The sequence below is a fragment of the Danio rerio genome, chromosome 11, assembly GCF_052040795.2.
Source record: "Danio rerio strain M-AB ecotype USA chromosome 11, GRCz13ab, whole genome shotgun sequence".
Taxonomy (NCBI): domain Eukaryota; kingdom Metazoa; phylum Chordata; class Actinopteri; order Cypriniformes; family Danionidae; genus Danio; species Danio rerio.
Genome location: NC_141031.1, coordinates 23,927,531 through 23,943,517, shown reverse-complemented (window position 1 = coordinate 23,943,517; position 15,987 = coordinate 23,927,531). Strand labels below are relative to the sequence as shown.

General features: G+C 35.7%; 1 protein-coding gene across 11 annotated transcripts in view; it reads left to right on the top strand.

Annotated features, from left to right (window-relative positions):
* Positions 1-15,987, top strand: part of srgap2 (SLIT-ROBO Rho GTPase activating protein 2) — a 170,828-nt gene that overhangs the window by 106,554 nt on the left and 48,287 nt on the right. For all 11 annotated transcript variants that reach the window (XM_087272423.1, XM_087272420.1, XM_087272427.1 and 8 more), the window contains 2 exon segments: positions 6,545-6,607; positions 14,989-15,204. In XM_087272423.1, coding sequence (XP_087128549.1) covers positions 6,545-6,607; positions 14,989-15,204 — 279 coding nt within the window.

The window sequence follows — 15,987 nt, the reverse complement described above, 5'->3', positions numbered from 1 at the left end:
TTGGAAGCTGTTTGATTGCAGGCCTCATTAATCCCAGGAAAAAGCCTGTTATACTCAAATTAGTTGTTTTGTGCACAAATGTGTATGTGCATTGATTTTGGTATGTAATTTTTATAATGACATGGGTATGTCCTAGATTTTACAATGTTAAGGTGGTTTATGAGCAAATGCACTGTGTCCTTATATGTCAGAACTGCAAACAATCATATTTAATGTGGTCTTTTCACATTTAAAAATTGCCACAGAGTTGGCTTTAGGAGTTGGGGTCGGATAATTCATTACAGTAAGCTTTATTCTTAGTATAAAATATTACGGCAATGGAAAATCATCATAAACCACCTAAATGTGTGTGTCTGTATCTGTATAGTATTATAAATATCTATCCAGTGGAAACAAGTATCAGTTCTTTATGTTGAGGTGCATAATCTCAGATCAGTGAAGCCTGCAATCAGTCAGTAACAAAAAACAAATATAAAATCTAAAAAATCATAATTATAACATTGTTCTTTATTAATCATAATAAAGAAAAAAGTGTAGCAAATTAAATGCAACACAGGCTCATTGTAAAAACGTACCCCTGAATTATGCAAATTATGTAGACAGAGCTACATTTCGTCTTTAAAATGAATGCTACAGAGTGGTATGACGCCACTGACAGCTTCTGTTTCTGTTTGCGCTACCAGCTCACCGCTTGCCTTCGTGTGGACAGCTTTTCTGCTTTTACCAGTTTGCCCAGTAGCTCGCCATGTACATTAGTGGACTTGAGATGCCGGTCACCCTGACAATGCGGTTCGAGTTCAGTGAGAAACGGTTCCAGAGAGCATGTAAAAAAAAAGGAAAAATATAAACAAATAAATAACAGGGTGAGAACGTGGTTAGTCCTAAAAACGTGGTGAAAATCAAGCGGCCGCAAGGGCTTTTCTTTGTTCTGGATTACTTTTGAAAACACTTTTGGTTGGGTTTAGGGAAGGGGGTGATTGGGGGATCGGTTGATCAGTAAGTCAGCCAGTCGACTGCGGCCTCTGGTGGTTTTACATGAGAACAGCAGGCAAAAATTGCACTTGCGAGAGTTGAGATCTGAAAAAGCGTACACAGCGGCCTCTGATGGATTCACGAAAACAAAAAACTGCAAAAAAAAAAAAAGTAGCTCCTGTGACTTATTTTGTGATCTCCAAAAATGTATTTACGGGTATGTATCAATAATGAGCCTGGGTTGGTTAAAATCCAAAAGCTTTAACATTAAAATTTTTGGGAAAAAGACATCACCATAACCATAGCATGAGGAAGATATGTTTGTATATTAATGTCCCCTGGTGGCCTTTATTTTATAACAATTTCATATGATGCGCTTATTTGCTCTTAAAAAAGAAAAAAGTGGAATTCTTTATCTTTATTAGGTAAAGTCTCAACTGTGGAACATTGGCTGTGTTTTCTTCACCAGTAACCAACAAGCATTATTCATGTCAGGGACATAACTTTTGTGCATTTTTCCGCTAAAGTGGCCCTTATTATTAAAAAAGAACAGAATGTTGTACTTTTTACATAACACTCTGACTCAAGACAAAGAACTTTCATCAGCCACTTGCATTTGGGAATTAGCAGCAGAAGCCCTGTTGATGGGAGCGATCCTTTGACAAGTGACTGATGTGAAGTGCCAGTAAACCAATCCTCTCACACACACACGCACACCCTGAAGTGATGTTTCTCTGACAGATTTGTGCAGAACCAAAACCAATCTCCTGCCAGGCTAGCGGACAAACGTGTGATCTTTTTCATTTAACAAGTGCATCTCGTCGTTAAGGCTCATAAATCCATGTCCTCCCGTCCCAGAGTCTCTCCTCTGTTGCCCAATAGATTTATAGAGCTCTTCGTGGAAAATCAATAGTTGACTCCCATTTTTTGGGTCTCTTTGTATGAGTGTTGTCTTTGGAGTGTGTCACCGAGCAGATGGAAGAAAGCAGCTCTGCCTGCTTCGACCGCACTCCTGAAGACCCATTTCACCACAGGAGTGTTATGTTGCATACAGGGGAAGTGTTATGTGTGTCTGAGGGCGACGGAGCGAGAGAGAGGAGGAAGGAAAAATGGAAAGGAGTGCTTTAGACCCAACAGTCCTAATAGAAAAAGCAGGCTGAATAAATCCATCAAATGCTCCTTATTGAAGTGATCTGAAACAGGGATGTGCCACAGGGCTGTTCGACTAGTCATCCAACACCCAACAAGCCAAACTGGAGCCACAAATGAGCTTATAGACGTCAGCTGGGGAGACCATATGCTTCGGAACTATCTCCCACACCTTCAGTGTAACGCTCACACGTGACAATAAAATGTAACGGGACCACATTCTTATAAATAAAGAATTTGAATGTTCGCTTTGAGGTATTTTTAGAACTGTTTACTAGAGAAATCAACTGTTCGGAGTGTCTCCAGTCATTTTATTAGACTAGCTTGAATTGACTTATGTTGTTTGGGTATTTATTGATACCTAGACTTGTTTATGTTTGTTTTGCTCATGAATTTATGAATGTTAATTGCTTTTGTAGGTAATTTAAGTTAAGTTCTCCAATATTTCCTTTCAATTTTTCCAGATTTTTCTACATATAATAACTTTCGCACAAAATACTTTACAGAAAAATTACATGATCACTTCATCATCATGAGCTTCTCATGTTAAAATTAAATGCACAAAACAGACTCAAAACATGGTTTTATAAAATTTTTATATGGAAAAAAAATCCTGTTTACTTTTTCACTTGAAAATGTTCTAAAACCACACTTTTATTAGTGTTCCATATTTGTTCCATTTGTTTCACAATGTGATTTAACACATAAAGCTAATGTGATTCAAACATTAATATTAATGTTCAATATTTTCACTTCAATTGCTTGAACAAAGCTGATTATTGTTAAAATTTTCATTGCCATTAAAGTGAAATGACACAATCTAAACATATGGGAAAAACATATGTTAGATAGAATATGTACAAAAAAGCAACAAATAATAACTTGACTTCTAGATGATCATTTGGAAAAGTGGCAGAAGGTTGAGTTTTCTGATGAATCATCTGTTGAACTGTATCCCAATCATCACAAATACTGCAGAAGACCTATTGTGACCCGCATGGACCCAAGATTCTCATGGAAATCAGTCAAGTTTGGTGATGGAAAAATCATGGTTTGGGGTTACATTCAGTATGTGGATGCGCAAGAGATCTGCAGAGTGGATGGCAACATCAACAGCCTGAGATATTAAGACATTTGTGCTGCCCATTAAATTGCAAACCACAGAAGAGGGCAAATTCTTCAGCAGGATCTCATACTTCAGCCTCCACATCAAAGTTCTTTAACGCAAAGAAGGTCAAGGTGCTCCAGGATTGGCCAGTTCTGTCACCAGACGTAAACATTATTGAGCATGTCTGGGGTAAGATGAAGGAGGAGGCATTGAAGATTAATACAAAGAATCCTGATAAACTCTTGGAGTCCTGCAAGAATGCTTTATTTGCCATTCCAGATGACTTTATTAATTAAGTTATTTGAGTCATTGCATAGATGTATGGATGCAGTCCTCAGAGCTCATGGGAGTCACACACAATGTTAATTATTTTTCCACTGCATCATGACTATATTTGACACTGTACATTATTTCTGTTAAGTGACAAGACTTTTGTCTAAGCAAAGTCTGACCTTACTGTCCTAATTAAATAATTACAAATCAAGGCATGATCATATTTTATTTTGGTGAAATAAGTGTGATCTAGAGGCCTTTGCCTTTCATATAAGCCACTTCTACCAAATACCAAATGATCAACTAGAAGTCAAGTTATTATTTGTTGTTCCTAAAACTTGGATTTTTGTCTAAGACTTTTGTCAGGTAGTGTAAATACTCTAAGCATTAATGCTATTGACCTTATGCTTGTAAATAACCTCCAGTTCATTTTTTGAGCCAGTAAGGACCATTCAGGAAAATGGTATTATGTCTTGGTATTATTTTACAGTTTTATTTAACTTATAAGCAAAATATTGACTTGTTACTGTATCTTAGTGATACAGGTATCTTAGTATCAAGTTATGAATTTATACTCAGCTTAGCCAACTTCAACAGGCATGCTTAGAGAAATGAGGTGCGCAAGGCAGTTCATCCCATGCTCTGAATCTGGGTGTTCTTTCACATTCTCACATATTACTCAGTCCACTGCCTCCAAATAAAACCCAGCAGACCTCCATTATGAATGACTCTCCAAAGGGGATCTCCTAAGGGACTCTTCCCTACAGCCTACTCATCCATCTCAGTCTTTCTATCATAGACAACAGGAAGGAGGCTGTGTGACTGCACAATCACTGCGAAGATTGACAGACTGACTATTTGTGAACACTCTCTCCATTTCTCTTTCACCCGTAACTCCCCCTTCTGTTTTTACATGCCCATGAACACACCTAATTTCCTTTAAGTCACTCGTTTCTTTTCTCTTCCATCATTTCCATGATTTCTCATCCCCAAGAGCTGATTGACATCTGTCCAACAGCCACAAATCCCTTTTCCAACCTACAAAAACAGGAAAACCCCACAAAAATGTCAATGTGGCGAAAAGGGAAGGAGTGACTGACTAAAACCCCTTAGTGAAAGCTAGACATCTTCTTGGCCGGCTCTCAGGTTATCAGCCCACAGCGATTGAAGATTGGGCTTGAACTCCCAAGCACTTAATTTTCATGTCGTGCTGTGCCTACATTCCCATTCCATGGGCTCTAAAAGGAAGTCTCATCAAGTTCACTTGTAATGGTTTTCAGTTCATTGCAAATTGATTTTTACACTGTCTGTACACTTCAGTTTTCTTTTACAACTTTAACAAAATATTGGATGCAAGTGCACAATTGCGAGGAACTACTGTAACTGTAAGTTGTGACACTGCTGACTTTAAAGGATAAATATCACAGAAATGAATATTCTGTCATGTACTCACAAGCATGTTATTATGAAATGGTTTAGTCTTGCATATATTCAGATATTTACATTAAAAGCAGAAGTTTTAGCAGTTCTTTTTAGCTCTGAAAATGTGAGGTGCACCACACTGACTTTAGGGAAGTGAGCTGTACTTTTTATGTTGCTAGGCAACCACTGTATCTTTTGTCTTGGTGCTGGAGCGCATGACATCAGGTGCTTTTTCCTCACACAGTTGATTCTTTTTTAAAAGCAGGTGCACAGAGCACTTAATAGTGGCTTAACTAGAACCAAAGGGATTATATTGGTGCCATGATGGGTGTAAAGTTGGCAGAAGGCCCAGATAATAGAAGCAGTGGACGTAAACCTTACTCAAGAGGTAATAATTAATAGTAAAGGCAGTGATCTTCAGCATTCTTGTTAATACACAGTCCTCTCTAGCTGAACACATAAGCTTGAATCCCTTATGAAGCTTTGGAAGTTGAACAAGCAAGGTTACATTGGTGCCATGACCCAAATGGGCTTAAGATTTGGGGGGAGCAGGGAGTAGTAGCTATATAGGACATACTTTCTCACAACCGCCTCACGAGCTGCACTACCAATTGATTAGCATTGTTGTTAGTGCACCCTCCTTTATGCCAGAGATGCTAACTTGAATCCCACTTTATAGGCTTTTGGTGTAGATACACAGGGCTTACATTGGTGTGACCCTGATGGGTGTAAGATAGTAGGAGATGAGCAAGTAAACAACACTCCTCTGGCCTCAAGAGGCTTGGTAGCAGATATTGTTGAAGGCTGTAGTCTTTAGCATCCTTGAAGGTGCACCTGCCTCCCTTTCCAGATATACTAGTTTGAATTCTGCTCAGAGCAGTGTGAGTAAAATGGGAGGGGGTACATTGGTGCCGTTACCTAGATGGGAGTGAGGTTTAGTGTAATGAAGGTAAACTTCCTAGTACTTCCTGGCATTAGTGAATGAAAGTTTCAGACCATGCTTTGTTTAAGTCCCACTCAGTGTTCCACTGTTGGTTTTCACAAACCCTCATTGTATGGACAGAAAACAGAAGAAATGTTGAATTTTATCTTACAAATTTGGAGTACAATAAGTGCTAGCAAGAAGCACAGTATACAGTTTTGAGTAAATTGATCTGTCGTTAATATGTTTGCAACTCATTTTACTTCCATAATAAGACATGCATCCAAATGAAAGTTCTATGAATAGAAAAAAGCGAGCATTTTAGCCATCTTTCACTCTGTAAAACAGTTTTATCCCCCTGCATATCCTATAAGTATTTTCCTGCAAATCCCATATTCAGCTGAACATGTGGTTACTCGGGTTCAGTGTGCAATGTTCCAGTATATTCAGACAAGTTGTGCAGAACTGCATTAAGCTAGATGTGTCTGAGGTTAGCCGGTGCTGACCTCCATTACTGAAAGGGCAGATAGGCGTCTCATTTGTCTGTCTAACAGTGACATCCTCGGGGCTCACAGCTCAAGAAGGATAGTCAGTTGTTAACAGAGCACAGGGATCTACTGTTAATCATGGTCCACACCATTATCTCACTCTATTTGTCTTTTACTCTTTTACTAATGTTTTTATTTTCTTTCTTTCAGAGCAAAGAGGTGGGCCTCCAGCTGCAGGAGGATCTGATGAAAGTCCTCAATGAGTTGTACACGGTAAGATACAAGCACAGTCTAAATCCTTTCAAAACCAAACAACATTAAAATACAACCTGAGCAGACAAATAAATGTATTATTTTAACACATTTGTGCCCAATAATGGGCTTTATTTCTGTATTTGTGATCGTGATCACGAACGAACCGTTCTTTTTAAATGGATCTTCCAAGTGAACCTGTTGAACTAATTTACCAAATCAAACTTAATCATTTGAAACGATTTATGTCTCTGTTAAAATTAAGCACGTATCCACAAACAACTTCATTTTTACATGCCCCATACCCCCCTCTGACTAAACCAACATATATTGAGTTATTCAGGTATTGGAACAGTACAATGAGATCAGATTTGAGAAGCGGTAAGCCGATAATACTGCACATGCGTGATTTAGTGAACCGAACACAAACAGTACATGACAGCCTGCTGTAGCTGAACTAAGCGCTGGTAAACCAAGGGCTTAGATGAGAAAATCTAACAAAACAAAAGTTTATTTCTTACCAGAAAGTCTATTTATTTAATTAAGTGACTCGTGCTTCAGTTGGGTTGTAAAATGTAATTGTAAGAAACTTTTTAGATCATGGTGATGTTGTAACACTGAAATTATGATTGCTCACTACATATTGTTGATATTTTTATGATATATTAAATGTTTTGAAGATTGTCATCACTACTGTGTGTCTAACCTCAGAAGCAGCATTGCACACATATTGTACTTAGGGCTGCTATCTTGTGGGCTGTTGTAATTGAATTTGAGGATAGGTATATGGTAGTGGTACGTACGTAGATCGTAGTGTTCTTTTGTCAAAAGCCTATCTTTGGTTGAGTTTTTATTCGAAAATATTTATTGTCAGCATTTTTCGAGACATTTTTCCAGATTCAAATCCAATCGATTTTCTCTGGTGTTGAGCAGAATAGTATGCAAAAATCACTCCTTGACGTTAGATGGTGCTACACAACTTTAAGCTTCTGACACCCGCTTGTAATTAGAAAGAGGACAGAAAGTTGACTCGCTTGTTGTTAAAGTTACTGGCCTTCAAGTGCTGTTTAATGTAACTTTAGCAGATTTGGCAAGTGAACAAAAGTGCAAAACTGATTGGTAGAGAAGGTTAAAAAATAAAAAATAAATCAGCATGATGTGTTTCCTAAATGATGCTTTTACGCCTAGCTTTTTGCGCGTTGGTGTGCACGATCAAATTGGCACCCTTTATTTAATCACGAGGCGTTAAACGTCAACGGAAAACGCAAGGAAAAAGTGTCCTGAAATACTGAAACTAATAAAAACTCAACTAAAACTTAGCAATTTCAAAATATAAAAACTAATAAAAACTAGTAAATCTGCCTATAAAACTAATTAAAACTTACTGAATTTAAAAGCAAAAGTCAAACCGAAATTAAAACTAAAACTAATGAAAAATCCAAAACTGTTATAATCTTGACACATTGTCCTGTTTCTAGCTCTTTCAGTATCTTTTGTAGCATTTTGTCAAACTGCTACATGCATTCGAGTGGTTATTTTGTTCTCTTGTGGTTGTAGTCCAATCAGAGTTTTTGAGGCGTGATGTTTGCTATACTTAGTTTTCTTTGTGTTGAAAACATTTCAATAGCTTTTATTCACTGTGTGCCCCCATGTGTGGTCGCGGTACAGGGCGTGTCTGAACTTTAGATTTAAAAAGCCCTACAAGGAACCATTTAAATGCATTTTAATGTTTATGCACCTTTAAATGGATGTGTGTAGTGTATGTACGCGAACTAAATAATGTTTTACAAAACAGAAGTTGTAATTCCTTAGTGATACAGTGGGACGGGAAGAGGGAGCGAATAGTAATTATAATCTTCTGCCAGCTGGCATGCGATTTGACTGCTTCCAACCTACCTGAGACTCTAAAGAAGATCTATTGCTTTTGCAGTGCCAAAGAGGAGCGATGCAGAGTATAAGAGCTCTCCAAATGGCAATGATGCTCTCGGGATGGTAATGAACAGCAACAATTGTCAGTCAGAAGTGCGAAATTCAGTCCCATCCAAAACCTACTGTAATCCTTGGAGTTTATGAAATTCCAGCTACACTATGTGTTTTTTTTTTGCCTTGAATAATAATTATTATAATTATTTAATATGCAATTTGTATGTATGGCACAGATTTTCAGTAAAGGCAGTACTTATTATATAGTCCTCATTAATATGCTTATTAGTGGTATTTATTCATGTCTTGAATTACTCTTTATTTTTATATTTTCTGTTTAATTAACATCACAAGTCACTTCAGGAGGAGGTGCAAATTAATTTAGCCAAACTGCGGTAATGTCATCTTACAGAAATATTATCAACAGTCCATCAGTTTATGTTTTTTCCCTCTCTCTCTGTTTTTAAAATTGTCGATAAAGCGCTGTCAACAAATATTTTTCCTCCACACCCCAGAAGATGTGAGAGTGCATCAGACTATGGCAGCAGGATTAGTCCAAAAAGGTGCAATACTTTTTACGGTTGGGTCTGTTTTAGTTTGGATTATGTCCTCACTACAAATAAATCGCTCAAGGGTTTGTTTGAAAGTGTACTGAGACCACTTCTTCAAGGAGGTCTCAGTACGCTTTTATGGTCTGCTTTTTGGTGTGCACTCTAGTGTGATTGCTACATTCAGACCTGCCCAAACAAACCACACCAAGAGGAAAAACGAACTCTAGTGCTATCTATTTAGTCTATTTAGATCTTTAACAAGTAAATGGGGTCTACAAAGTTTTCTTCTTGGCATCACCTCCTAAACATTCTTTTGAATTTATTTATTTATTTATTTTTTAAAATAAGATTTTGGGGATTTTCTTTATTTGACTTCAGAAAGCCAGGTGCATTCATTCATTCATTTTCTTTTCAGCTTAGTCCCTTTATTAATCTGGGGTCGCCTCAGCGGAATGAACCACCAATTTATCCAGCATATGTTTTTGTGCAGCGGATGCCCTTCCCCCTGCAACCTATCTCTTGGAAACATCCATACATACTCATTCACACTTAAAAAACTACGGACAATTTACGCTACCCAATTCACCTGTACCACATGTCTTTGGACTGTGGGGGAAACCGGAGCACCCGGAGGAAACCCTATGAACATGAGGAGAACATGCAAACTTCACACAGAAACGCCAATTGACCCAGCCGAGGCTCGAACCAGCGACTTTCTTGCTGTGAGGCGACATTGAATCTGTCAGCTATAGTGTAGATGAATTCTGTAACTTAAGGGACAATGGACAATGAAGGTGAAGATCCACATGCGGTTTATTGAACAGAGAATGGTCAGGCTGGCAACGGTCAAACAGGATCAAACAGGTACATACAGGGAAATCCAGAAGCGTAGTCAAAGTCACAGGTGAGTGGTCAGTTCAGGCGACAAACAACATACGTAAAACAATAAACAAGGCGAGGGCCAGAAAACAGGGCGAGGCAAGACAATGGAATGCTTTGAAATGTACGGTATATATCAAACAAGACTCAGCAAAGTGTGTCAAACAGAGCAGTATATGTGGTCTGTGTAATCTGTGTTAAAGTTCTTGAGTAGCTAACAGGTGTGTGTGTGGTGCCTGACAGGATTTGTAGTTCTTTTATTGGCAGATTTGTAGTTCTTCAGCGATCTTTATGGACTAGTTCACTAGTGATTGTGACAAATACAGAGAGTAGTGTGTTTGATTCTTGCTCATTTTGATACTGTTGATTTTTAATAATAGTTTTAAATAACATGTAATCATTGTTACAACAGCAACATAGAATTTGTGCCAACTATTTGTTATTAAAAGTAGCAGTAAACCAACACGCACCTTATTTGTGGAAAGGGATGTCTTTTAGTGTTTACATTCTAGCAAAACAAACCATTTAATAGCAGTTAACCTCTGTTTTAACCTTCAGTTGTAGTATAATTACTGTTTTATAAACTTAGCATTGCAGCATCTATACCACCGCAGAGACCCATGTTCCCTGGCAGTGCCAAAATTAGCAGTGGTGCATGGAAAGATGATTCAGTGGATTGCAAGTCATGTTATTATCCTGCTGTAATGGGCGAGTACATTAGTATGTGATGTGTTGCATGAGACGTACGTGTATTTAATTAGTGACAATAACTCTAATAATTTCAGGATTTTATTTTTATTGGGACAGGAAATTAAATCAGGAATGCCCCATGCACATATTTTTGTATTGCCTGTTTTTTTTATTTATTTATTAATTTTTTTGGGCAATGAAAGAACAGTTTGGGGTTTTTAGGGTGGGGTAAGCTCAAATGTGGTGGAGGGAGGACCCATGATATTGGCTGTCCTTGAATGGCGACTGGATTCCCCCCCATACACATCCACACATGGTCTCCTGGGAAATGACTGTAAGCCATTTCAATAGCCCATAAAAAGCAAGCAAATCCTCTAATTAAAGAGTTAAGGATGGTGAAAATAAACCTGGCACCATTTTTAGCGACATCTGTGCTTTAGATGAAGAAAGGGAGGAATGAATGGAAAAGCTGATGACGATTATCTCAGCCTTTTGGATCTAAGAGGAACCTCCTAGGGCTGGTGGAAAAAAAGTTCATTTTACACAGTTTTTAACAGTGGCTAGTTCAATAGTTCACCCGGAATTAAGTTCTGTCATCATTTACTTGTCATTCTGAACTGTTTTTTTCTGGGTGAACTATTCCTTTAAGAACTGGAAAAGAGCCTGACACTTCTATGCAGTTTATAAGAGCAAGAAAAGGCCATTGATACCCGCCTACATGTGTTTGCCAAATTCCTCTTGTAAGTGTTTCCTATTAATGATGACATTGCAAAGAGCTTACTAAATTTATTATGCCCATCATGGAGGCTGACACCCTTGTGAAAGCCAGTGTAAATGGAGGGGAAATGGAGTCCATTAAGTTTCTCTCTCTCTTAGATGAAGAGTGATGGCTTGGTATCATCTCTCCACTTTTGGCAGAGGGTTTGATTGGAGGCACAAAAAATGGCATCACTCTTTCATGTTCTTCTCAAAAGAGCAGGAGTTTGGAATGAGATCCTTCCTTCAGTCCCATTCCCATATTTAGCATCTGCTCAATACTGAATCAAGTTTGGTGTTGTCTTTTTGGCAACGGCCTCTCATGTGGAGGTGATTTGCTCTTTGTTCAGATCAAATCTTGTTATATGGGTTTATAGGCTCTTAAAGTTAATAGGAATAGTTCACCCAGAAATTTATGTTCTGTCATAATTTACTTAATGTTTTTTCATGTTGTTCCAATGTCCTGAGACTTTAGGTTATTTTAGAACACAAATTAATATATTTTAGGTGAAATCTAAGAGCTCTTTTATCTTCCATAGAAAGCAAGGCTTTTTAAAACAGCCAAAGTCTAGAAAGACACTAAGATTGTCAAAACTGTCCATATGTCATCAGTGGCCAACTGTAATATTATGAAGCTACATAAACGCTGATCAAAATAAAATACTGACAAAAATATGTCAGCAGCATGATGGACATACTGTACTATTCATTAAATATACAAAAACACATTTACAATACTTCCAAGATGTAATTACAATGTAGATAAAATGTTATAACAATGTAGTAATTACATAAATATAATGTTTAACAACGTAGTAATTACGTTGTTATGACAATGTAATTACAATGTTATGACAATGTAGTTACAATGTTATAACAATCTAAGTACATGGTTATTACATAGTAATTACATCTAAATTAGAAGTTTGTAATTACATAACTACTACGTATATTTATTTCTAAATACACAAAATTAAATTGTAATGACATAGTAATTAAGTTTTTAATTAAATGTGTATTGTACATTTACATATAAAACTATAAATAACCAAATATTGTACATGCAATATACAAAAAAAACAAAAACAAAAAACATTTACATTTAAAAACATTATTTCGGATGTGACTACAATGTAAATACAATGTAGTGACATAGTAATTACAATGTATTAACACCATAATTGCACACAAGATAAAAGTTGGCAATTACAAATTACGTCCCGGATTAGATCTACTGTACTGTACATGAAACATAAAAACATTTACAATACTATCATATGTGTCATTACAATGTTTTAACAATGTTGTAATTAGTGTTTTTTTCAATATTATAACAAAGTAATTGCAATGTTATAACAATGTAAATACAATGTAAATGCAATGTTGTTACAACGATGTAATAACTATCTAAAACATTGCAATTGCAATGTTATAACAATGTAATTGCAATGTTAAAACAATGTGATAAGTGTTCTAAAAATGTAGTAAATGATATGTTATGACTGTGCAGCAATTACAATGTTTAGAGCAATGTATCAATTACAATGTTATGACAATGTAATAAAATTGTTATACCGCTATTGTAATTACAATGTTATGACAATGTAGTTGCAATGTTAAAACGATCTAAGTACATTGTTATTACCTACTAATTACATCTAAATTAGAAGTTTGTAGTTACATAACTACTACGTATATTTATTTCTAAATACACAAAATTACATTGTAATGACATAGTAATTAAGTTAATTAAATGTGTATTGTACATTTACGTATAAAACTATAAATAACCAAATATTGTACATGCAATACACACACACAAAAAAAAATTTTCATTTAAAAACATTTCGGATGTGACTACAATGTAAATACAATGTAGTGACATAGTAGTTACAATGTAACAACACCATAATTGCACACAAGATAAAAGTTGGCAATTACAAATTACGTCCCGGATTAAATCCACTGTACTGTACATGAAACATAAAAACATTTACAATACTATTATATGTGTCATTACAATGTTTTAACAATGTTGTAATTACAGTGTTTTTTTTAAATATTATAACAAAGTAATTGCAATGTTATAACAATGTAAATACAATGTAATTGCAATGTTATTATAACAATGTAAATATAATGTAATTGCGATGTTGTTACAACAATGTAATAACTATCTAAAACATTGCAATTGCAATGTTATAACAATAATTGCAATGTTAAAACAATAGTATAACAGTGTTATAAAAATTTAGTAAATGATATGTTATGACTGTGCAGCAATTACAATGTTTAGAGCAATGTAGTAATTACAATGTTATGACAATGTAATAAAATTGTTATACCACTATTGTACTTACAATGTTATGACAATGTAGTTACAATGTTATAACAATCTAAGTACATTGTTATTACCTAGTAGTTACATCTAAATTAGAAGTTTGTAATTACATAACTACTATGTATATTTATTTCTAAATACACAAAATTACATTGTAATGACATAGTAATTAAGTTTATTAAATGTGTATTGTACATTTACGTATAAAACTATAAATAACCAAATATTGTACATGCAATATACAAAAAATAAAAAAACATTTACATTTAAAAACATTATTTCGGATGTGACTACAATTTAAATACAATGTAGTGAAAAAAACATTTACAATACTATCATATGTGTCATTACAATGTTATAACAATGTTGTAATTGCAGTGTTTTTTCATTATTATAACAAAGTAATTGCAATGTTATAACAATGTAAATACAATGTAATTATAATGTTGTTACGACAATGTAACAACTATCTAAAACATTGCAATTGCAATGTTATAACAATGTAATTGCAATGTTAAAACAATGTGATAACAGTGTTATAACAATGTAGTAAATGCAATGTTATGACTGTGCAGCAATTACAATGTTTATAGCAATGTAGTAATTACAATGTTATGACAATGTAATAAAATTGTTATACCGCTATTGTAATTACAATGTTATGACCATGTAGTTACACAACTACTACGTATATTTATGTATAAATACACAAAAACTGTACATTAAATATTCAAAGAAACATTTACATTTTTAAATATTATCTTGGATGTATTTACAATGTAATGACATAGTAAGTACAATGTAACGACACAGTAATTGCACACAAGACAAGTTTGTAATTACATCTCAAATGTATTTACAATGTTATAACGTGATTACATCTCAGATGTAATTACAATGTTATAACAATGTAGTTACAATGTTGTTGTGTGAGCTACTAAAACGAATGGGTTTCATAGCGCAGCGTGGTGCTTTCCGCATCCGATGTGAAAAAAACCAAGGGAGAGTGAATAGGGTTGGGTACCGAAACCGGGTGCCATTATAGCACTGGTACCTTTGTAACTGGTATGTACCAGGCCACTGGTACTGCGACAAGGACGTAAGAAGCATTAAAAGAATGGCAGAAATTAAACTAATCCTTTAATTTACACATTGTCAGTATATTACTCAGAACTTCCAACTCTCGTTGACACTTTTATGGGATTGCGAAATTAGCTCATGATAATTTGCATAATCTGTCCCTTAAACTCTTTAATGCACAGGTGATGAAGACCTATCACATGTACAACATGGACAGCATCAACGCAGAGAGCAAGCTGAAGGAGGCAGAGAAGCAGGAGGAGAAACAGATGAGCCGCAGTGTCCGGCATGAGGAAAAACAGACCCCTCGCTCACCTGACTCTCTCACCAACATCAAGATCGAGGATAAACACGTGCGCCGCAGCTCCGTCAAGAAGATTGAGAAGATGAAGGAGAAGGTGAGCAGCCAAATCACTGGCTCTAGCCAAGCCACATTTATTTCTATGGCGCTTTATATCAAAAGATTCTTAAGAAAAATGAACAGGCAAATAATAGAAGTCAGATAAGAAGATTCCGTCAGTTTGGAACATGTTCAATGGACTGTTTTTATCGGGCAGCAGAATAGTCGCAGAAGTTCTAGATATTAAAAAGAATGTCGAGTTCATCTCAGTACAAAATTTACTGTTGATGAGGTGAACAAAATGGTCATTACTCATTCACCCTGCACTTGTTTTAAACTTGTTTTAAAAGTTTTTTTCTTGTTCTGATGAACATAAAGGCGACACTTAGAAGAATGATAGAAAACAATTGACTTGCATAGTATTTTTTCTTGCTAAATATGTTAAGGTTTACAGTTTTTTTAAATACTGTATCTTATTTTGTGTATTTAGTAACAGAAAAAAAAACAAGTTTGGAACAAGTAAAGGAACACTCCACTTTTTTGGAAAAAATGAATCCTTTTTTGAATCCACTCGGGCGATTTCTGGGTCTGGCAGGTACATTTTAAGCTTAGCTTAACATAGATCATTAAATCAGATTAGACTATTAGCATCTTGCTCAAAAATGAGTTTCAATCATTTGTTAAAGCTTGACTTTTCTGTTGTTACATTGTGTACTAAGACTGATGGAAAACGAAAAGTTTTTTTATGCTGATTTAGATAGGATGCTGTTAGATAGAGAGCTATACTGTTATGCTGTGTTCACAACAGAGGCGAATGAGGCGGCGCGAATGACGCGATTCA